This window comes from Marmota flaviventris, chromosome 10 (assembly GCF_047511675.1).
Source record: "Marmota flaviventris isolate mMarFla1 chromosome 10, mMarFla1.hap1, whole genome shotgun sequence".
NCBI lineage: Eukaryota > Metazoa > Chordata > Mammalia > Rodentia > Sciuridae > Marmota > Marmota flaviventris.
Genome location: NC_092507.1, coordinates 107,146,611 through 107,170,856, shown reverse-complemented (window position 1 = coordinate 107,170,856; position 24,246 = coordinate 107,146,611). Strand labels below are relative to the sequence as shown.

Below are 24,246 nucleotides of genomic sequence, written 5' to 3'. Positions count from 1 at the left end.
GATGTAGTGGCAAGACTGCTAGAAGGGCAAGGTGAGGACTTGGCCTGGAGTGGGGAGCCATATTGGACTACATGTAGAAAGGTGAGCCAAAGATATTGCTGAAGTTTCCAGCTTAGGTCAGACTGCGTAACCAGCATTAGAGCAGATTAGGCACTTAATATGACTTTCCCACTGACAGCGCTAGAATTGTGGCTTCAGCCTGTACCTCTAAAATACATCCCTAGGTAGGAGGAAAGCAAGGAACACACAGGCTCCAAAACTAAAGTGAAGCCAGGACCTCTGGTAGGTGAGTGGGCAGCAAAGTTTTGCCCCCGAGGGGTTTGCTGACTCAAGCCATCTGGAGCTTTCCACGGGCAGCTGCACTAGTCTATGGCTGGCCCAAGAGGGCAATCTAGCAGGAATCTTCTGCATAAAGTTGGGGCTCAAAAGGCCACACTCTCAGAATGGGGGTGACTAAGGAATAAACCTGTCATGAGGAAGGGGACTTGCTTACTCTTATGGTTTAGATATGAGGTGTACCTCCAAACTCCTGTGAGGCAATGCAAGAGAGTTTGGAGGTGAAATGATTGGGCTATGAGAGGCTTAATCTAATCAGTGCATTAATCCACTTGAACATATTAACAGGATAGTAACCGTATGCAGGTAGGGTGTGGCTGGAGAAGGTAGGTCACTAGGGCTGTGCCTTTGGGGTGTATGCTTTGTCCCTGGTAAGCAGAGCTTTCTCTGCTTCCTAATTGTCATGTCCTGAGCTTGCTCTCCTCCTCCACACCCTTCTGCCATGATGTGCTGCCTCACCTTGGGCCCAGAGCAATGGAGTCAGCTGTCTATGGACTGAGACCTCTGAGTCCCCCCAAATGCGTCCCCTCCTCTATGTTGCTCTTGTCAATCTTTTAGTCATATCATAAAAAATTAAAAATTAAAAAAAAAAACACTGACTAAAACACTTTAATCTTGGCACTGAGTGAAAGGAAAATATATATATATCACCTAAGGATTTGTTATAAAAAAAAAAAAAGGTCTCAAATAATTTAAATCTGGCTTTGAAAAAAAAAAACTACAAACATTGAATTTAATTTAAATGGTCTTGGGTTGGCAGTGTTCTTGATTAACTGACAAAATTAAAAGTAAATCCTTTTATGTACCTCAACTTCAACGAAACTCCCGCAGGTAAAACTTAAAGGAAAAATAAACAGCTCACATTAAAAATTTACAAAGCACAGACGAAACAAGCATTATTATTGACAATCAAAAACAAACAAAAAACAGACAACAGAAGCAACCCATCAAATATTTCTGATGTTAGAACTTGCATGTATGGATTAAAATGCAATTATGTTTGTTATGTTAAATACATAAAATAGAAGCTTAAAAACAAAGGGTAGGAACAAGAGACCTTGCACAATCAGGCAGGTTTAAAAAAATAGCAGAATCGACCTCCTGAAAATGAGAAACAAAACACTGGAAATAATATTCAGTGGATACACTACACATTAGATTAGATGCAGGTGAAGAGAGAATTGGTCAATTGGAAGACAGATATCCAAATTTATCCAGAATGGAGTTCTGAGAGATAAAAAGGTATAAATTCTAAAACAGAAGTTAAAAGATACAGAAGATAAAATGATTTGAGACTACTACATATCTAACTTAGACTTCTGTCTGTAGAGAGAATAGGGGAGTGCAATTATTTAGAGTTAAATGCCCATAATTTCCCAGAATTACTAAAAAAAAAAAAAAATCTAAAGTCTAAGAAGCCTAAGACTTGAGAGACAGAGAGGGAGAGAAAGAGAAAGGATACTAGAAGCAGCCAGAGAAAAAAGGCAGATACCCTGCAAAGAGATAAATAGAGCATCTGTGAATAGCAACCATGGAAGCTGGAAACAGTGAGAAAAGCATCTGTAGGAGAAAACAATTGTTGTGAACCTAAAATAGAAACTCAGTTTCAAGAATGAAGGTGGATAAGGGCAGGTTCAAATGAAAAGCATCCACTCTCTCTGCAGGAAATTCGGAGCAATTCTCCAGGGAGAAGGGAAGGGATCCCTCTCTGAAAGTCTGAGATGCAAGAAGACCGTAAGTGAAGATTGGGGGCATCAAAACCAAGGTGACAAAATATGATGAAAAATTTTATGCTGGTAAATTTGAAAACTCAGGTAAAGACATTTCTAAGAAAGTAATACTTAACACATATGCAAATAGAAAAAAAAAAGTCCAAATAGCCTTTATATGTAAAAGTAAATGAATTAGTAGTTTAAAATCTTCTGACTAGGAAAAAAACAGGGCCCAGCCAGTGTTTTAGGTATTAGAACGAACCTTCAAGTAAAAATATTATTAAAAATATTAAAAATACTAGAATAGGATAGGAAAAAAAAGAGCATTTCCTAATACTGGTGAGACATACAACCATAAAATTCTAGAGAAAGTACTGGAGCACATCCTCAAGATCTTAAGAAGGTGATTTTTAAAATAAGATATCAAATGTGTTTTGTTAAAATGGAAAAAGTCACTGAAAATTCACCTACTTTAAAATGGAGAATTTAGACCAGTATAATCACTTGGGAAATACTTTGGTATTACTCAATAAATTTAAGTGTGCATATATTCCATGGACCGAAATCTTGTCCATATATATATATATATATATATATATATACTCTTAAAACACTGCATCTGAGGACCTGAAAAGTATGCATAGATATGCAAATCACCAAGAATATGCAAATCGCTAAAACTAGAAAAAAATCCACCTCAAGTACAACAAAGGCACGTCCAGTATAGCAGAATCCTACAGGGGAAGATTATATCACAATGAAAAGCAACCCACTCTGGGTATCTCAGAAGGATTCTAGGTTATTCTTATGTTAAGAGGCAATCACAGAAGACTTTGTTCAGTTGGATTCCATTTACGTAAATCTCAAAAACAGGCAAAACTAAAAACATTTTGTTTGGGATAAATGCAGTCATATTTGGTTGATTCTGAGACATACCTTTTACTCTAACATTTTAATCTCTCTAAAAAGACATGCATCTTATAACCAGTGGTGTCTTGCAATTATATTTAGCACGTTTCTTTTCTTTCTTTTTTTTTTTTTAGGCACCGTTATGCATCTCACAATGTTGGGGGTTTGAAATTCAATGAAATATAGTAGGTGATAAAACTATTTTTAAAAAGTGACAGAATGACTAACACAAAATTTAGACCTATGATTACCTGTGTTCAGGAAGGGAGGAAGGAGGCTGAGGGAAGGAAGAGGTACCCAGAAGCATCCCAAAGTACTAGTGTTTTTTTGTTTGTTTGCTTACTGGTGTTTGTTTTATTATTGTTATTTAAGCTTATTAGACTTTTGCATGTATGAATATCTTTCACAATTCAAGAAAAAAGGTGTGCAAGTGGTGGAAGTATAATATGTTTGTTTTTTTTTTGCCACTGTGACCAAAGAATTTTAGAGAAGAAAAAATGTATCTGGCACTCATAATTTCAGAAGTCTCAATCCATAGATGGCCAACTCCATTGCTCTGGGGCCAAGGTGAACATCAGGGTAGAAGGGTGTGACCCAGGAAAGCAGCTCAGGATATGACAGTCAGGAAACAGAGAGAGACTCAGCTTGGCTCACCAGGGACAAAATACATACCCAGGAGCACGTCCCCTGTGCCCCACCTCCTCCAGCCACATCCTGCCAACTAGTTACCACCCAGTTAATCCATTCAAGTGGATTAATGCACTGATTAGGTTAAGACTCTAATAACCCAACCCCTTCACCTCTAAACTTTCTTGCATTGTCTCACGCATGAGTTTTGCGTGATACCTCCTATCTAAACCATAACACGGGGATGCACATGTGCATCAGGAAGCTGTGTAGAGAGGTGGGGGGAGAGAGGCAGGGGGCAGTTGCAGGAGGACACTGCAGGGAATGAGTGGGAAGATGGGGGAGTGGGAGCCATCAGAACCACACATGCAGAGACACCGGCCTTTGAGGAGTGACACTTCCTCCATTTTAATAAAAGGAACAAAAGGAGAACTGGGCTCATGGAATTTGCAGTGGAATTTTCTACATGCTTTCCTTGTGGGGGGGTTCTGCTTTCTGTATGAAGAATACATAGGGCTGGGGATATAGCTCAGTTGGCAAAAGTGCTTGCCTCACATGCACAAGGCCCTGGGTTCAGTCCCCAGCACGTAGAAGAGGAAAGAACGATGGAAAGCCTTTTTTTTGGAGAAATAAAAAACAAAAACTGGCTGGAATAAAGGAGAAATGATCTCAGACATTTCTAAGCTGTGCAATTTTTCTCTGGTAACAGAAAGGAGCCGGAAGCGCCACAGTGCCTTGCACAGGTAGAAAGACTGGAATTTTTGCTAAAAACGGCAGAAAAGTTCGACAAATCAGCATTAGCTGGAATCCACAGTTCCTGGGTCTCTTGGTTGGAGGGGTCAGGTGTAGGTGATGGGCTGAGTAGGTGACACCTGCTGGGCTCTGGGAATGGGATGGGCAAGGACCTGGCTCTTTTCATATGTGGTTTTCTGCTGCCATCTGCTGGCTGATAGTGGGAACACTCAGGAATCTGCAGAGAGTCCTAACTTCCTCCACAAACCTTAGATCTTACTGGGAAAGAGGCAGGGAAAGCTACTAGAATCAGACTGTGAAGTATGTCAATCCCACCTTCTACACACACACACACACACACACACACACACACACACACACACCACAACATTTTGATCAATGATACAGTAAACTTTTACTTTTTGGCATACCGTGACTGCATAATATAATGTTTTAAAAACTAGATCAAGATGTTTGCATCATAAAAACAAAACAAAACAAAACAAATCATTACATCTGCCACTTTTTCAAAGATGACATTTTTCAAGATCCAAGAATATAAGAATTAGAATGCAAATCTTGTGGATTTAACAAAGCACTGGTTTGTCCGTAATTTCATGTTTTCAAAAAATCTTAAATTTCTTGTATATCTGTTAAGAATTGTTTTGATATTTTAAAATCATAATTTCCTGTGTGATAATCTAGGGAATCCCACCATTTGGTTACAGTACTTTTGAAAATTTAACCATTTTCATTTTCAAAGGTGAATTTTCATCAAGACAAAATCAGTAGTTTGTGCTTTTAGAAATTTCACTTCATTATTTCTACTGGGCGGAGGGATGTTCAAAAGTAATAAAAGAGCGCTTTGAGTTGAGAAGCATTAAGTAAATGCCAGAGAAACCATTGCGCTTACCAAGAAATCCTAGAATTCCTGGTCAGCTGTGCTGTGCAGGATGTGTTGCTTTGTGGCCTTCAATGCCCCTTAAAATAGGTAGGTATGAAAGCTGTCAGTGCCCCTGAGTCTCTTGAGCCCCAGACTTCTGGATGCAGTCACCTGAGCAATCATTTAAAAGGCAAGTCAGATCCTGATACCCCACTTGCTTTGGGAGAGGTCAATGTTACACCTTAGAATAGAATACTGATCCCTTATCAGCTTTGCAGGGTCACAGGATTGGACTCATTCTTGCCCCTTCAAGCCTGTCCTTCCATGGTTTTCATTTTCGTCCTTTGTGCATCTTTTTGTTTCAACATTCTGTTTATTTCCTTTAGAGCCCTTGCTTCATCTGTAGTAACTGTTTTATTTATCTGTTCATTTCTTGTCTTCACCACTAGGTGTCACCCCATTCAGTGGGTCCATGTTGCTCTCTCTGGTTTTCCCAGTGTCCAGTGAATATTTACCAAGGAATGAATAAGTGAATGAGTGATTTGAGCAAAGGAATATGTCACTCCAAGCAAGTTCATGGTATGAAGCTCATTCTAGAAGTAGAAGGAAGTTCCATTCCTGCATCCTGGCGTGGGGAGAAGAGGTCTGTAGCTGGCAGTGGGTGGATCCTGGACTCCCACTAGCCCCCAGGACTACTCCTGCTGTTCTTAGGAGAACACCAGTAGAGCAGAGGCCACTCAACCACAGTGTAGGAGGGCTGAGGGCATCAGAGGTGTGCAACGCTTAGGTGTGACCGTTCCATCAGTGTGTGGATACCCATCCAGGAGGCAAACACCGGCTCCTAAACCAGCTAGTAGCACTTTGTATTGCTCCAATGTCCTTCTGTTGAAAAGGTCCCAGCAATGCCACAGGCTCGAAGCCCTCTCCAAAGAGGGCATATTAACATCTCCATTTTACAAATGGAAAGATAATGGGCCCATGTTCAGTGGGCTAGAGAACACTCGTGGGCGGCAAGCTCCTGTCTGGCCTTCCAGAGGTTCTCCCAGTCAGACAATCAGAGCCGGAGTAAGAGAAAATAAACCAGAACTGTCATCAGTTCAGAATCAGTGGCTTGGGAAGCTTGATGAGAGCCGCCCCATGAGAGGTAGCTGGGGTGAAATGCTTGCTTAGCTCCAGAGAGGCCTGGGTCGGACATCTCAGGACACAGTTTTCCCTCTCTGGAGTCCCGAGGTGGTTTCCTCTGCCTCTCTCCTGGGTAGGGTCCTGGCACCTGGGGGAGAAACCACCTGGACAAGGAGCTCAAGCCAGAATGGAGTGTGCGAGGGTCTCCGAGGCAGGGCCAGCCCTCAGGGCAGGCCGATCTGGGGGTTCTTCAGGAAGAAGGCCAGTTTTTGGGCTACGGAGTCCAGCTCGCTGGAGTTAGCATATTGGAGGAGGTTGCTCTTTGGGACGAAGTAGTGCTTCAGGAAGTGCTGGCTCACACACTTGTGCAGCTTCCTCACCAGGCGCAGGAGGGCTTTGTGGAACACCTGCCAGTCCTTCAGGTGGGGATACTTCTCGCAAGTCCAGAAGAGCACAGTCTGTGGAAGGAAGAGGGAGCGTCAGACGTGGTTTTGGGGTCCCTGAGCGGAATATCTTCAGAAACAAGTACTGAGTCTGTGTGGCCTTGGAAGGAGGGAGAGAAGAAAATGGGACCAGGAAAATGGATCCTGCCCTGAATTCATGATCCTCAGTCTCAGATGGGCACTCAGCCTTAGCCAGTGGGTCCTCTCCCTGTCTTGGCTGATTTATTCTCTCACTCTCCTCTGACATTTCTAGTGATCATCACTCTCCTCAAGTCTGCAGCGGCACACACCATGCCTTTGTCTTCTGTTTTAAAGGCAACATGGAACCAACCCCTCATCCTCGGAAACCCAAGAGCTCCCTTTACCCCTTCTGTTCCACCGCTCCTCCTAGCCAGGGCTGACCCCTGCACAGGACCCAGATCCTGCCATCTTGGAACTGCGTATGATTGCTCTCCCTCTTGCTCCATGGCTTCTCGACCGGTTCCAACTCTCCTGCTCCTAACCCCCACTTCCCTTCGGTCCTAACTCTTGCCTCTCTGCAAATCTAGGTTCCCAGTCACTTGTCATCATTTTCTCTCTTTTCATTCATTGCCTGCCTCCCATCCCCTCCAATATGGCGTCTTCTTCCATTAATCCTAAAAGGGCCGCTCTTGCTATGGCCCAATGATCTCCATGTTTCTCAGTCCAACCAGACTTTTTCAGACTTGGCTTTATCTGCCTTTCAGCTGATTAGATTCCCGTCTACGCCCTCCTCTTTTGAGTCACTCTTCACTTGGCTTCCAAGCTAATCTACTCTCTGGGTGTTCTCCTAGCATTACAGCTACTCCTTGGCAGAAATATCATCCTTGACCCACCTCTAAATGTTGGAGTTTCTGGGGGTTTCCTTCCCACACCACTTCTCCTCTTTACCTCTCTTCCCCAGCTCTATGTTCCTCCCACCACAGAGGCTTTAGTTCCCGTTAATATGGTTGACCTGTAAATGGTTTTCTCCGGCTCTGACGTTTCCTCTGATCTCCTTACCTGTTTCTCTTGGATTTCTAAAAGTTATCTCAGTCTCAACATGTCCAAACTGAACTCATGGCCTTTCCACACAGCCTGATCTGCCTTCAGAGTTGCTTATTCAGTGAGTTATGCAAGACACAAACCTAGGAGTCATCCCTCTCCCCACCATGCCCAGCCAAGTCCTGCCCAAACTCCTGCCTAAGTAATTTTCAACTCTGCCCACTTACTTCATCTCCAGTGATAACACCCTCTTCCACACCACACAACATTTCACCTGGATCCTGGCAACAACCGTAACCAGTCTGCACCTACTGCCTTCACTGTTTAGCCTGACCCCACCCACACTGCAGTCCTCATGATCTTTTTGAAATATAAATCTTGGTTCCTTCTTGTCTAAATGCTTCAACTTCTTCCCACTGTTAATTAACTAAAAGTACAATTTTTTAACATGGTTTGGTCCATGAGGTTTGGCCTCAGCCTCCCTTGCTAGCCTTTTGACAAAGATGTCAAGAAAGATATGGAATCGGGTGAGACATCCATCAACAGAGCAATGGATAAAGAAAACCTGGTACCCATGCACAATGGGGTGTCATTCAGCCATAAAGAATGGAACCCTGCCCCTTGCAGGAATGTGGATGGAACCGGAGGACATTATGTTAAGTGAAATAAGTCAGACACAGAAAAGCAAGTACTGCATATTCTCTCTCATATGTGGAAGCTAAAAAAAAGTTGATCGGAATATGGAATGGTGATTACTAGAAGGTGGGAAGGGTGTAAGGGTGAGGTTGGGATTTGATCAGTATGTATCATGTGCATTAGGGGAAATAGCACACTGAACTTCACGAATGTGTACAATTAATACATGTTAATCAGACATAAAATAAGTATTTTAAAAAGAACATTGGAGAAAGGACAATCTCTTTCATAAGTGATTCTGGGAAAACTGAAGAGGGGTGTGTGTGTTTGTGTGTGTGTGTGTGTGTGTGTGTGTGTGTGTGTGAATACATACATATATAATGTATATGAATATAAATATTACATGAATGAAACTAGATTTCTATCACCCTATACAAAAGTGAACTCAAAATGGATCAAAGAACTAAATGTAATACCTGAAACTATGGAACTACTGAAAGAAAACATAAGGGAAACAGTTCAAGATATTGATACAGGCAAAGATTTTTTGGATAACACCAAAAGCATAGGTAACAAAAGTAAAAACAGACAAATGGAATTGTATCAAACTAAGAAGCTTCTGCACAGCAAAGCAGTCGACAAAATGAAGACACAACTGCAGAATGAGGGAAAACCTTCCCAAACCACGCACCAGACAGGGATTTATATTCAGAATATATACAGGACTCGACACCAAAAGAACAAATGATCTGTTGAAAATGTGGGCAAATTATTTAAATAGACATTGCTCAAAAAAAAAAAGAAAGAAAGAAATACAAACGGCCAACAAATATATAAAAGATGCTCCAGGTCACTAGACATCAAGAAAATGAAAATCATACCTCATACCCACAGTGAGATACCATTTCATCCCAGGTAGAAGGGCTAATTTAAAAAAGACAAAATGTAAACAGGGTGAGGATACAGAGAAAGAAAAACTTGTTCATTGGTGGTGGAAATGTAAATGAGTACAGCTTTTATGGAAAACAGTCTGGAAGTTCCTCCAAACACTTAAAATAGAACTACCACACGACCCAGCCATCCCACTACTGGGTCTGTGTTCAAAGGAAATGAAATCAGTGTATCAAAGGGAGACGTGTATGCCTGTGTTTATTGCAATGAAGAGCACTGCAACAGATATCCATCAACAGATAAATGGATAAAGAAAATGTGACGTATCTATGTACATAATTGAATATTATTCAGCCATAAAAAAATCCTGTCATTTGCAGTAACCTGGATGGAACTGGAGGACATTATGTTAAGTGGAAAAATAATTCAGGAGCTGAAAGACCAATATTGCAAGTTCTCACACGTGGATGCTACAACAGCTGACTTCACGGGAGTCGAGAGTACAATAGTGTTTACTAGAGCTTAGGAAGAAGGAGAGAGGGAGGCGGGAAATGATTCCAAAACACAGTAGGACAGGAGGCAGACGTTCTGTTTTAGGGTGACTGTACAGTTACAATGATTTACTGTATTTTTCAAAATAACTAGAAGAGTTCAAAGGTTCCTAACACATAGAAGTGATAGATGCATGAGGAGAAGAAAATGCTAATTACCCTAGTTTGATCATTATGCATTGTAGACATGGATCGAATGATACGATATCTGATAAATATGTACAAATAGTATGTGTCAATGTAAAAATAAATCATCCATGATATACTGAGAAAAGAAGGGGAGGGAGGGAGAGGGAGAGGAAAAAAAGAGGAAAGAAAAAGGACTCATAAAAGGCCAGGGGACAGAGGGTGTTTGACTCCAGGCAGGGACACACAGAGAGCCCAAGTGTATTATATTTCCATAATGAGTAATCATCCGTGGAATGGCCACTGTGGCCACTACGGCCTCATCCTAAATTGATCCCATGCACCACCCTCTCTGAGTGGCCCTGGCCAAGCTATACACACAGGGTTCCACCTAACCAGAGCTGCCCAGCAGCCACTCCACCGCCACCCCAGGCTCACCTGCAGATGGTGGGAGGTGAGGACAGGCCTCTTCCCAGGACACCAGACGTCCTCCTTCAGCTGCCTCAAGACCTGAAAGCACTGTCTGCGGCAGCCCCCATCCTCGTCCAGCTGCTCCAGGAGCATCTGCTCGGCCTGGGAGAAGCTGAGCTGCCAGTGATAGCCGGCGTGGGCCAGCAGGTTGAACCCAAAGGACTGGAACAGAGGGGAGATGGGCAAGGTGAGGAGGAGGGCGCTCGCTGAGGCAGAAGGCCATCCTGGGGACAACACAGACCACAGTGGCTGTGGACAGGGAGCCGGAGGAGGCTCCGTCTGCTTTGTCTGTTGTCGGGCTTCAGTGTGCATCAGAGACCCCTGGAGGGTCGCAGAGCCTCATGGGGCCTGGGGCTCCGTGTCTCTAACAAGTTCTGGGGTGATGCTGCTCTGGGCTGGGACTGACATTTCGAGAAGCAGATCTAGCAAACCCCCAACTTTCCTTAGGGAGCCCGTTAGCCATACTGCAAGGGGTAAGCTGATAGTGTCCAGGTCCCTGGTACCTTGAGGCATTCCACTTTCTCTGGGGAAGGCCAGCGCTTCAGACACCGAGGCCACTGTGCTTTCTCAGACCAGGCGGTGGGGATCTCCACGGTGGGGACCAGCTCTATTTCCACCTGACATGCGGTTGTTTCCACGGCAACCCAAACGGCCTCGCAGTTTGCCAGCAGGCTGACCTTACCTGGTGGGCAGTGACCAAACAGAGAATGAGAGAGGGAAAGGCCTGCTCACAGAGAAGGAGTCTGTGAGCAGCTGCTCCAAACAGCCCCTTGCTACCTGAGGGGCACATTTGTGGGGGTGGGGGTGGAGGGACTTATGTCAAAACCAGTCAGATAACCATTGTTAGAGTATTACTAGGAAATCTCATTGCTGGTGGGTTTTTTTTTTTTTTCTTTTTTCTTTCCTTTGCCCCAAAGCTTTTATGCTATCTTTAATTCTTTGTTTAAATTTATTTTTATGTCTTACATACATGACAATAGTAGAATGCATTACAATCATAATTATCCATTCACAGCACAATTTTTCATAACTCTGTATATAAAGTATGTTCATGCCAAATTATGCCATTATACATGAGCTCTCTTATTTTTTTTTTTTTTTTGCATTACGATTCTTAATACACCTTTATGCCACAATTTATCATCTCTCTGTTTGTATATAAGGTATGTTGACACCAAATTCTTAATTTACTTTAGCACATCTGTGTGCGTGCATGTGTGTGTGTGTGTGTGTGTGTGTGATGTTGGAGATTGAACCTTGCACCTGCTAAGCTCTGAGTTACACCCTCAGCCCAGCATCTTTTTGTTTAATGGATTCTCTTCACAAGGTTCAACTGAAAGAAAACCGTAGAATAAAATGAAAATATTTGCTGCTGTCAAATGAAATCCAACCTTTTTTTTTCCCTATTCTTCTCCCTTCTATCCAAGCATTGAGATATCAGTTTCAGATTAATCCAAACATAAGGAAAGACAGTGCCATTTTTTTTTCTTTTCATCCTTCACCCAGATACTCTGACATTGTTCAAGGACAGCCTCAGTCCCCTTACTTATTCATATGCCTTTGGTGGAATTCTGCTAACCTGTCTTTATCAGAGTCAAAATCTCTTAGATGGTGTTTGTTTCCACCATCCATCTGCCAAGCAGATGGATGTATTTATCCTCATCAGCCCCTGTAATCATAAAACCCTTCAAAGCATGTCACGGCCACTGTTTCAAGAGGCCAGGTGAGTGGGAAGACACCCCCACTGCCTGCTTCCCGGTCAGGCAGAGAAAAAAGGAAAAAATAAATAAAAAAGAAGCGGCTGATAAAGTTCTCCAGCTCACATACTAGACTCTCCTAGTTTCTAGTTTTCTCCTGCTTCTTTCAAAACATAGTAGCTTTTCTTTTCTTTTTTTTTTTTTTTTTGCCTTCACGACAGATGAATGTCTTGAATCAGGGTCTATTATTTTGTTGGGTTTTTTTCCCTGCTCAGAGAAAAAAATGGAAGCTTATTAACCATGCTAGGCTGCTCAGAAGGAAAACGTTCTCTCCTTGACTGGGTGAGATGAGGGGCTCATCGTCTGCCTCTCATCAGAGCTGCACAGACAGGAACAAGATGATGTCTGGTACTTGGGCATCAGTAGCTGAAAGCACCTCTGATAACCTGGTCTAGCCTGAGTCTCTTATTGGCACTTACACTAGTAACAATGTGGCAAAGTATAAGAGGTGAGCCAATGTGGAGGCAGTCTGCCGGGCCCACACCCTGCTTCTGGTTTACTTGGTATGTGGCCTTCAGCTAGCTACTTAATCTCCCAAGTCTCAGTTTTCTCATCTGTAGAATAAGTACGAAAGAGAATTTTTACTCTGAAGGGTTGTTACGGGGATTAAATGATCCATGAAAGCATCTCCTATATAGTAAAAATCATTTAGACATAAGCTAGGGAAATATTCAGAGCAATTCTGTTTAGATAAGTAAACCTATCTGCAAATGTATCCTTTTCTTTCTAGACAAATGGAACTGCACAGGGCTCAGCAGTGTGGTTCTTCATTTCATCACCCTGCACCTGCATTTTTTATACTATCTGCCTGTGTGTGTCTCATTCCTCAAAAGGCTGCGTGGAGGTCCATGAGGCAGAGGTAGCAGAATTTACTTGGCCAATTCTCCTTTGTTAGTCATATTTCTAGCTACTATTATAGAGCCTCTGGTAGGGACTATCTTTGTGCCTATTTCTTCCTGTATTTGGAGAAACATATTTCTAGAACTAGAACTGCTGAATTGCCAATTAGGTGCATTATTATTATTTTTTTTTAATGGAAACATTTGACCCTTGAGTTTCTGAGTCTGGTGGCCATCATACTAAGTGAAATAAGCCAGACTCAGAAAGGCAGGGGTTAAATGTTTTCTCTCATATGTGGAAACTAGAGACAATTAGGAAATTAAAAATGGAGGGAGGGGGTCTCATGAAAATAGAAGGGAGAACAGTAGAGGAAGGTGACTGGGGGGGAGGGAGGAAGAGAACAGGGGAGGAAGGGCAATGAAATTGACCAAACTATGCCATGTGCACTCTATCCCAACGACTTCCACTTTTATGTGTAATTATAATGGATCAATTAAAAAATAAATGAACAGAAGGAAGACCATACAGTAGAGGAAGGGGCATCAGGGGGACAGAGGAGGGGAGGGAAGTGGGGTACTATTGGGGATTGAAATGGAGCTAATTATATTTGTGAGCTAATTGCATTTGTGAATATGTTGAAATAAAAAAAAAGATTTGGGAGGTGGCATACAATGCTTTTATGTAAAAATATTCATGAAAATTTAATGGGCTGTATTCATTTGCCAACATAAAATAAACTTGTTAAAAAATAAAAATAAAAAATGGACAAATTGCCTCTTAAAAAGAAAGCACCAAGGCACTTCCAACTTTAATCTATGAATATGCCCCGTTGACCATGCCCACCCAATGCTGAGCAGGTCCCCACTTCTCATCTCTGTCAATCTGTTCGGGATTTGAAGGCACATTTCTTGAAATACACATTAAATGGAACATTTTTTTTCTTGTTTTTACCATTCATTTGTAGACTGTTTATTTCTTTTTTTTTTTGTCATTTACTTATTCTTTGGGCTTTTATTTCAATCAGACAGCTTTTTTTTTTTCTTACTGGTTTACAAATACTCATAATTAAGGAGATTAGCAAATCCTTTTTCTAGTTTGAAATTCACCCTTGTGCTTTGCATGAACAAAGAGTGTGTTTCAATGGAAAAATGACTCAGCCATAAAGAAGAATGAAAGTATGGCCCTTGCTGGTAAATGACAGAACTGGAGACTATCATGCTGAGTGAAATAAGCCAATCTTCCAAAAACCAAAGGCAGAATGTTCTCTCTGATATGTGGGTGCTAACACACAGTGAGGGGGTGGGGAAGAAAGAATAGAAGTTCATTGGATTAGACAAAGGGCAATGAAGGCAAGGGAAGGTGGATTGGAAAGGAAAGACACTAGAATGAGTCGGGCATGTCTTATGCGAATACACGGCCAGTGAAACGCCACGTCATGCACAACCACAAGAATGGGATCCTAATCAGAATAAGTTACACTCCATGTATGTGCGATATATCAAAATACATTCTACTGTTATGTCTAAAAAGAACAAATAAAAAAAAAAATCTTTAAAAAGAGTGTCTGCGTGCACGTGTGTGTACATCCATCTACATGGCCCATATCATACAACAGCTTAAAGTATTGGAGCTGTCAAACTGAATCCGTTCTGATGGCTTCAAGATTCTGTGCTTTGGTACAAGGATGCCAGGACAGGTAATCTGCTTAAACCCATGGGAGTGTCTGTCTGTACAAATTCCGCTCTTCTGTGTGTCACAACCAGAAAAAAAAGAGCTCCTCCACGCTCTGGGGACTCCACTGGTGTCAAGAACACACGATTACTATCTCAGGTAACACCCGAGCGGAGGCTTTTAGAGAAAAAGGGAGAAAGCCACCATTTCCCTGGGACCTTTTCCCGATCGGCTCACCTGAGAGGTGACAGGTCCTAATAGCGTTTTCCACTAGCTTCCGGAACACCAGGAGGACCTTGGCGGGCACAATGTCCCCCTCGATGTTCACGTCTGCCTCATGCCACTGCCACAGGCTCTTCATGAACTGTTCCACCTCCAGCCACTGCTGCAGGCCCTCCGGGTCCCTCAGGGGACAGGGGATCCGGGTGCCCTGAAGGGTGTAGTACCGCCAGCGCCGCTCCCTGGCCTCCCGGTACCCGGCCAGACCTTTCACTGGGACTGTGACCAGGAACTGGCTGGGGGCCAAAACCTGGGGTCAGGAAAGTTGAGAAGCCGAGGGTGAGTTCACAGACGGAGGAGGTAACAAGTCCTTGGAGAGCTGACTGTCAAGCCAGGCAGCTCAGTTAACCACTCAGCCCACGGCCATGAGACCAGGCAGGCAGAAAACCAGGCCCAGGCATCGCGAGAGGCTTACGTCTGTGTTTTGCCACTAAGCCACTGTGAGGCTGCGGCTCATCAGTTAACTCACTGAACATGAATCCACAAGTAAAAACCCCTAGAACTCTGGAGGGGACCTAAATATAGGAGAGGAAAAAGGAGAGGAAGAAACTAATATTCCCTGAGTTGCACACATGTGAACCATAGCAATTCTCATACATTTGTCCCTTTGATCTTTATAGACACTCATTGAGGTGGACTTTGCTGCCATTTCCCAGATGAGGGACCTAAGGTTCAGAGGGGCTTAGAAATCTCCCTAGAGACACACAGCCAGGAAGCAGGAAGAGCCAGAATTTGAGTTTAGGTCTTTTATTTTCAGTACTGGGGATTAAACCCAAAGCTTTGTGCATACTAGGCAAATGCCCTTCTATTGAGCTACATCCCCAACTCTTTTGATTTTTTATTTTGAGACAGTTTTGGTAGATTGACCAGGCTGCCCCCCAAGTTACAATCCTGCTGTCTCAACCTTCTGAGTAACTAGCATTACCGGCATGTGCCACCATGCCCAGCTGAGTTTAGAGCTTTCGAGAGCTCACTCAATGATCATCTTCTTACCCTGGGCTAGTTTTCATTCAAGAATGAATGACATGGCCAGGTGCAATGGCATGTACCTGTAATCCCAGAGATTCTGGAGGCTGAGGCAAGAGGATTACAAATCTGAGGCCAGATTCAGCAAATTAGTGAGGGTCTCAACAACTTAACAAGACCCTGTCTCAAAAATTTCAAAGGGCTGGGGATGTAGCTCAGTGGTAAAGTAACCCTGGGTTCAATCCCCAGTACCAAAACAACAATAATAACAACAAAAGCAAAAAAAAAAAAAAAAACAGACAAAAAATAATGAATGAATGATCTGGAATGGGTGAAAGGTCTGATATGAATAATGAATACAGGGTGGGAAGGGATGGAAAAGGAGGTGGCAGGATTTTGCAAAATGGAACCCTTTCTTGTTGCCTGTACTGAGGATCCATGCCCAGTATTAATGAGTAACCCTTACCAAATCAAAGGTGAAATGAAAGACTATTTGTGTAGACAATGTGAGCTATTGAGATGATTCTAAGTTTAATGGGGAAAAGCGAGCAATCAGGTTCCACCCACTGCTATTCTCCAGAAACCAGCTCAGCAGTGGTCAGCAAGAAAATTGGCCAATAGTCCAAAGGATAGAATAAGCTAGTCAAGAGTGCAGAACTGCCAAAGGCAACTTGAACTTTGGTCATGTTGCACGGCAGCCCACTCCACACCACACCTTCCCTGTAGTTCGGCTACCTCCTCTTCATGGAAAGTTCTGACAATAGAATGTGGTAAACTCTGGCCCAGGGCCTGGCCTCTTCAGGAGTGAACAGCAAAAATCAGCTGCAACCGATTCTGCCTCACTCTCAGAGAACGACTGATTGAAGTTTTGGATGATGGGTGCACATGACTTATGGTGTCCGCAGAAAGGGGGCTAGACGAAAAATCTAACCCATGGAATTAAAATGTTGTTCTAATGTACCTGCAGGTCAATTCAAGAACACAACTACCACGTTGCTGGTCACAAAAATGGTGCACATCAATGCTGTCGAATTCAGTCCGTGATAAACTGAAAGCAATTTTATAGGCTACATGTAACTACTTTCAAAATTTAATACGCAAGACACAAAGTATATAAACCCAAGGTATATTTTGAGCTATGCATTCTTAATGGGAGCACAGAAGGAAACTTTCTCCGTGTAGTTCTAGGAAAAGTGATGCAGTATATATCTATCGAATCCCACTCACTGGTCTGTATTTGTCCAACTTAGGTTGGCCTGGGGAGGTCAAGGTGGGCAGGTGGGTTCTGAAATTCCAGGAATCTAATCTAGTTTTACAATTTTCACCCTGGAATAGATTTCCTAAGATCTGACTCTGACTCAAAAATCAACAAGTCCCAGAGTCTTGCAGGTTGTCTTTGTGTCCCTCGGCCTTGAGATAGATTAGGTCAGCAGTGGTGTTTTGTTCAGGTAGACATCCTTTCACTGATGCCCTCATTCATTCCACGTAGGTTGAGTGTCTACCCTGTGCCACACACACCATGCTGGCTGCTGGAATGAAGCCACCAGTAAACAGGATCCCCTCCATCAGGCAGCCTGCGGGCTGGTATGAGAAACAGGATGTGAGTTCATCCCAATTAAGTGTAAGATGAAAGAGGTTCTTAAGTGGCATCAGAAAAATTGCGATAAAGAACGATGAGGATTCAGAATGATGCAGAACCTCACTTCTCTCATGTTCTAAGTAGGAATAACCACACTGTCTTTCCCACAGGCTAACAGGCTGGAGTGAGATCATTGCTATCAACAGCTCTGCCCACGGGACAGTGTTACTCAAACCGCTGGTTGTCACGCATGGGTCCCGGTGGCTTATACTCCATGGGATTCCTTAGCAGACAGAGGGACTCTGAGTCCACTCCTGCAGTCCCTTTTCTACTCTCTTCCTTCCTCTACCTGCAACCCAGAGACGATCATTTTCAATCATCTTCCTATCAATGCCCTCAGTTCCCTCAACCCAGTCCCCCATCTATGAAGTGGGTGCTTAACTAAGAATGTGTGCCTAATGGGCTTTCATCATCACAGTGGAACAAGCTTTGGAATCAGAAGCCTGGGTAGGAGCTCTGGTTTTAGAGCCAAATATGACTTGGTCAAGTCATTTGGCTTCTCCAAGCCCCGTTTGGATTGTCCAGGAACGTGGGACTCCAACGAGATAACACCCATGAAATGTGGTTGTAGACGGTAAGTACTAAGAGTACCCGGGGAGACATGAAGTATTAGTGGTACTCTCAGTGGGGTGAGCACCTGCTGCATAGAGAGTTCCACCCCCAAGAGCTCTGGTCTGTTAGTGGCCCTTAGAGACCAGTGGCATTGCTTACCTTAATGTTCCCATTGTATATGTCAGAGTAAGGCACAGCTTGGAATCGGATGTCTTGGTGGCTGATTTCTGTGGTCAGACAATGGATGACTCTCTGCACCTCCTCCACAGCCTGGGAAACCTGCTGGCGTCTCAAGTCCACCTGGTGAGAAGGCATTGGCAAGGAGGTTATTTCTTGTGTGGGACCCAAGGTGCTGGCATTAGAAAGTGTTGAGACAAGGGCCCAGTGGTGTGTGACCTGCAACATTCAGGGCAAAACTCCTGCCTTGCCAAGACTGCTGGGGGGATGAACTTAGGTCTACTCTGACTTCGATGACACTTGCCAGTGCCTCTATGTTTTCTTCTGAAATAGGCACATTCATGCAATATCTATTCCAGAACCTTCTATGTGGCAAGTGCCCAGGGGCTTGCTAGGGACACAATGTGATAAATACAAAAGCAAACAGCATAGAGATACTTGCCCTCTAGTTGAAAACACATACAGGCTATATTTGAATGTGTGTGTGTGTGTGTGTGTTGTGTGTGCATGCGCATGTGTGTTATGTAACACCAGGTATAAGTGTTACAAAGAAAAATAAATTAGGGTATAAGATTAGCAAATAAAGGGGCTGCTAATTTAGATAGGGTGGCCAGGGAAGGCTTCCTTGAAGAGGTGACATTTGAGTGGGTCATGAAGGCAACTCGAGAAAGCAGATTCCAAGGCCCCTAAAGTAGGAGCATGCTTGATCATGCTGGAGGGCCTGCAGGGGGGGCCACTGTGATTGGAGCCAGGGAAAGGAAGAGGAAGGTGACGGGAGATGAATTTGGAAAAGATTGTGGGGACCAGATCATCACAAAAAAGGTTCTGTGAGCCATGGTGAGACCAGAATGGAATAATAATGTCTTTTCTCCAGGTTGGTAAATATTCAACAGTTTAATGTGTGTAAACACACAGCAGATTGCTTCCCGCTTAAGTCACCAGTGAATGAAGCCTCCCTTCGCCTCTCTACACACCCCCTCCTTCTGCCACTAGACCGTTAAGAAGAACATTCATTTATGATCCCTCTGACTCTGCCCAGTGAGTCACCAAGAACTGGAAAATTCTCACAGAAAACTGAACACCAATAAGATAACTAATATTTAGGGAAATAGACATTTGTGGGAAACACAAAGGAAATTTTAGAGAACTAAATCAGAATCAGAAGCCTTGGTAAGAGCTCTGGTTTTAGAGTCAAATATGACTTGACCAAGTCATATTTAAAAATCCACATGAAGGAAGAAGTGGAAAGAATTTGCAAGTTTCTTCTGATGGTGTGTGTGTGTGTGTGTGTGTGTGTGTGTGTGTGTATGCGTGTGTTGGAGGGAGGTTCTTCATTTGCCAAGGAGGCACCTGTGGGCTGGTGAGTCTCCTTTAGCCAGGGACTGATTTGATATATTGAGACGCAATAGCCATCTATGAATCTTTATAGTCCTTCTGAGTTTGGAATATTGGCTATTTCTAAATATTCTAGAGTAGTTTTGAGACACCCATAAGTGGTTCAAAATGTCCAGAAAAAAAAAGCACCCAAATTTTTCTGTTTACTAAGCTAAGTCACCAACCAGTTCAGTCATCTGAAATCTTATGCCTCCCACTGACCAACAAGCCATTCCACACCCACAAGGAATACAAATAGGAGAATACATCTGTTTGCACATGTTATATATGCTATATGAATTCAGTTCATCAATAAATGTTTATTTAGCACCTGCTATGTGCAAGGCACTGCTACGTGCTAGGTCACAGCAGTGACTAAGGTAGTCGTAACTAAACACTTACCATAGGGGGGAAAGTCAGACATAAGCACAGGATACAAGTGGAGATGGTGCCATATTGGAGATGAGTAGGTGCCACTGAGTATAACAGAGACAGGTGACCTAATCAGCAGGTGAGACCAGTGCACGTAAGCCCAGAGAGAATTAACTTTGAAAAACAAGCTAATCCCTTCCAGATGCTAATACCTTGTAAACAAGGCCCTTGATCTTATTATCTCATGATGCTTATAATCTCATTGGAAATATATCATATACCTGAAATGGTCTCTTCATAATCCATGTGTCTTGACTGACCTTGAATATGGCAATCATGATTATACTAGCTTCTAACATCATCCTTTCACCACCAGCAGTCACTCACCCCGCTCTGTATTTTTAAGTTCCACCCCACTATACTCATCATGGAGAATGGACCAAAGGTAGTTTCCTTGAACATTTGTAAACTGCATCTTCCAGCTTGTGAAAGTGGAAAAGAGAATGTGATTTGGGGAAGGCAGGTTATTGGCTACGTCAAAATTAAAAACGGATGCTTTCAGAAGATTTTGATGAAGGTTGCTTTCTGGTGGAAGACTTTCCCTACACATTGCGATTCAACTCCATTTGACCGATAATTGCTGAACACCCACTTCCTGCTGGGCATGTCCTGCTGTGTTGCATGTCAAGAGATTTACAGATGTCCTATACAAGCAAGACAAATGAACTGGAATTTAAAATCACAGAAATCTTGTACCAGGAGAGGTTCATGCTGTCTGCTGTGGAAACCCACAATAGATATGAGGAAAGAGGGAAGAACATGTAAGGTAAGAAGTTTGACTACAGGAGCAAAAGAATTAAATTTAAACAAAAGGAACACCAGCAAGTTTTCCAAAATGACGTACATGTTTAAATGTTGAGAGAAAAACCTCAGGAGAGAAGGAAGAGGCAGTATTGAGCAAGACCATCAACTGAGGATTTCCCAGAAGGAAGAAGTCATGAAAATCCAGAAAGCTGTATGAGGAATTCACCTTTGTGCATCAGAAGGAAAAAAAGAAGAAAGTGTACAGATACAGGAAAATGCACAGGGGATGGTGGAATCAGAGAAATGTCCAGCCTGATGTCTATATTCTTTACAGATTAGGAGACAAGATGGTGTGTTGAAGTGAGGTGGGGAGGTGGTCATTCATGTGATAGACTGTTGAAATAGGTCCCTAAGGAATGAGATGCTATTTAGGTACATGTGTAAAAGACAGCCAGGCAGCAGGAAGGCTCACTGTGGCCAGGTCCATGACTGTGTGAGATATAAATGGGCTCAGTTGTGAGATATTCCCTAGCACCTCTCAGCCACCCAAGTATGAGCTCAAGAGCTAAGACTGGAGTTTATTGGGCAAGAGCTGGGGAGGAACAAAGGCAAGGTAGGGTTTCAGCAGGGGCTACATTCTCCAGCCTGAATAGGGCATGGATAAAGGCAGGTTGGTCAATTTGGGTTCAGAGACTAGAAGTCTGATTGGGGTATAATGGGAATAAACAATGTAAGGTAATTATCATTGACACAAGACAAAAATAATACGAGATATTCTAACTAGATAGAACATCACAATTGGAGAGGCTGGGAAATAGTATTTTCTAATTGTTAACTTCTCAGGATGTGTGGAAGACTAATTGTCAGCTTCCCAATCCTCTAAGTCAACTACTGTGATTCCACAGAACTTGAACGTGAATAGCACAACTTTGACGGTGTGTATGTGTTCCTGAGTGAATAAACTAAACAGTTAAGGAGTCATCACTATACTGACATTATCAAATCACTTTTATTTGATAAAAACTTAAATAGATGTGCACATAACACATTTGCTGAGTAACCTATTGGAAGAAAGTTCATTGAAAATCTCTTGTACCAACTGTGCCCTCATTTGATGCTGGAATTTTTTTTTTTACTGGGCAGGACAAGATCATACACATCCTGAAAGACACCTATAATTTCTCACTCATTATACAGGATGATTAGTGTGATTAGCTCATCTTTACAATCTGTTTTGATTTCCAAAGGGGAAAAGTCAGAATAAGGGAATTTTTTTTTCCTTTGGAATTTAAAACCACAAATTCTGGTTTGGGTTTTCTTTTACCACCTGTGATGCAGTTTAGACTCATGATCTTAGAATGCAAAAGACCTCAGAAATCATCTTATCTGATGTCACTTAACAGAGGGTCCAACCAATGGCTGACTCTCCTAATGTTACACCAGCTGTCAGAAGTAGAACTATAGCAAATGCTCAGGTACACCAACTCTTCTTTCCACCAGTCTCTGTCACATCCTCAAGTTCAGAAGTTACATTCCTGAACCAAAAAAATGTCAACAATTTGGAGTGAAAGTTCATGAAATAATGAGCCCAGAATTTCCATTTGTTTAGGTGTCACTGACTGTCATCCCACAAGGACACTAGGCTAATGTAGAGGGGCTGCACAGCGATGTCAGGTATAGACCACAGCTGGGATGGAGACACAGTCCAACCTTGGACAAGTCTTGTCCCCACAGAGCCCAAGCCACAGAGCTGAGTGACAGACACTTTCCCACTAAGTGATGAACAGTCCCATTCCTCCATATATCTCTGGTCACACTTCCTGATACAGTTTCTACTCTTTTTCCTTTTTTATTTTCTTTCGAGCTGGAGATTGAACCAAGGGGCACTCTACCATTGAGCTAAACCTTCAGTCCTTTTTTTTTTTCTTTACAATTTTTTGATAAAGGGTTTTTCTAAGTTGCTGAGGCTGTTCTCAAAACCTCCTGCCTCAGCCTCCCAAGTCACTGAGATTACAGGTGTGCGCCACCATGCCCAGCTTGGGCTAAAAGTTCTTACTTCTACAAGATCACTGAGCTCAGCAACCCTAGAAGTGCTTGGTACTAGGGTTTCCAGGCTCAGTCCCACGTACCTCTTGTTACTCCTAACTTGGAACCCCCAGACTATTTCTGTCCACTTTTCCTGACCACTGCCCAGAGAGCAAGAAGATTCCATTTGATGGTGTGAAAAAGCAGAGTGGGACCCAAGGCAGCTTACAGAGCATGATTTTGGTAAAAGAAGGATGTTCTACCATAAGTGGAGACCCCTCCAAGCCTGGTCCCACAATCCCTTCATTGCCTCTCAAACTTCAGGAAGCACTGAAGACATGAGTTGCAGTTTTGAGGCAGCCTTATCACAAAATTTATTTCAGGGAAAATAAAACTAAAATGTATGGAGAAAATAGGTTCATTTAAGCAAAGGTACTCAAAAGCATATCCAATCCAAACTTGACCTCAGGGGCCTGTTCCAGTTTTATTCTCCTCCTCTGCTGATTAAATCAATGAATAAAGGTGTGTTTCCCTTTTGAAAAGACTGCACTGGCAGAAATGAATTGTATTAAACTAATCAGGTACGTGATGCAAGATGTTCTTAGATCACCTGTGCCAGTCCTTCTGTTGCACTGACCCCAGCACAGTCCGGCTGTGATGCCATCCCCTTTACGAGGGCCTCCCTCTCTCCAGGCAAGCCTACGCAAGCCTCTCCAGGCAAGTCTACATCAGTCTATACTTATGTACACATCCCATCCTAGGCTAGCCTGCCCTCTTCCTTGCCAATCGCAGTCTCTGGCCTACTGTTGTCCCACAAGTCATTTGCTATTAATAGCTCAAGTTCATGAACAATTTACTGTTTCAAATATAAATTATTGGGAATTCAAGATTGTCCCCTATAATAACACCACTCTGACTCATTCACATTGCAACACCCTTCCTGGAGGGAAGGGGAAGGCCCATGCTAAGCAGCATGCCAGGAATATCCCAGGGACCTAGTCACACCCAGGGCAAGTGGTCTCTGTGAGCATCATCCAGGAAGAGTGCACGGAGGGAAAACAGCTGAGAACTTCCTTCCAGTAAAGAGGAAGTCAAACCTTTAGTTGTGGAATTGCCTTAAACCCAATTATTGGTTCAGAGATGAAAAAAAACCAGGCCTCTTTTCTATTTTCCAAGAGCTAATTGTTCAAGGGATAGAGACCAATTCAGGGATAGAAACAGAGGAGACACCATAACCCTATCTTTTCAGACTAATTCTTCTAAGAGCTGAATGCTTGGGCCACACAGGGTCTTTAAAATTCCTAAAGGTGGGCTGGGGATGTGGCTCAAGCGGTAGCGCGCTCGCCTGG

The 24,246-nt window shown here is 43.0% G+C and overlaps 1 protein-coding gene across 1 annotated transcript in view; it reads right to left on the bottom strand.

The window, feature by feature from the left end:
* Positions 1 to 4,749: 4,749 nt before the first annotated feature.
* The window catches only part of Mab21l3 (mab-21 like 3), a 56,830-nt gene continuing 37,333 nt past the window's right edge, over positions 4,750 to 24,246 (bottom strand). The window contains exons 7-11 of the mRNA XM_071618224.1: positions 18,305 to 18,445; positions 14,947 to 15,238; positions 10,945 to 11,123; positions 10,409 to 10,603; positions 4,750 to 6,779 (exon numbers count right to left, since the gene is read on the bottom strand). Of these exons, the coding sequence (XP_071474325.1) occupies positions 6,546 to 6,779; positions 10,409 to 10,603; positions 10,945 to 11,123; positions 14,947 to 15,238; positions 18,305 to 18,445 (1,041 nt within the window). The 3' untranslated portion in view covers positions 4,750 to 6,545. The remainder of the gene's footprint in view (positions 6,780 to 10,408; positions 10,604 to 10,944; positions 11,124 to 14,946; positions 15,239 to 18,304; positions 18,446 to 24,246) is intronic.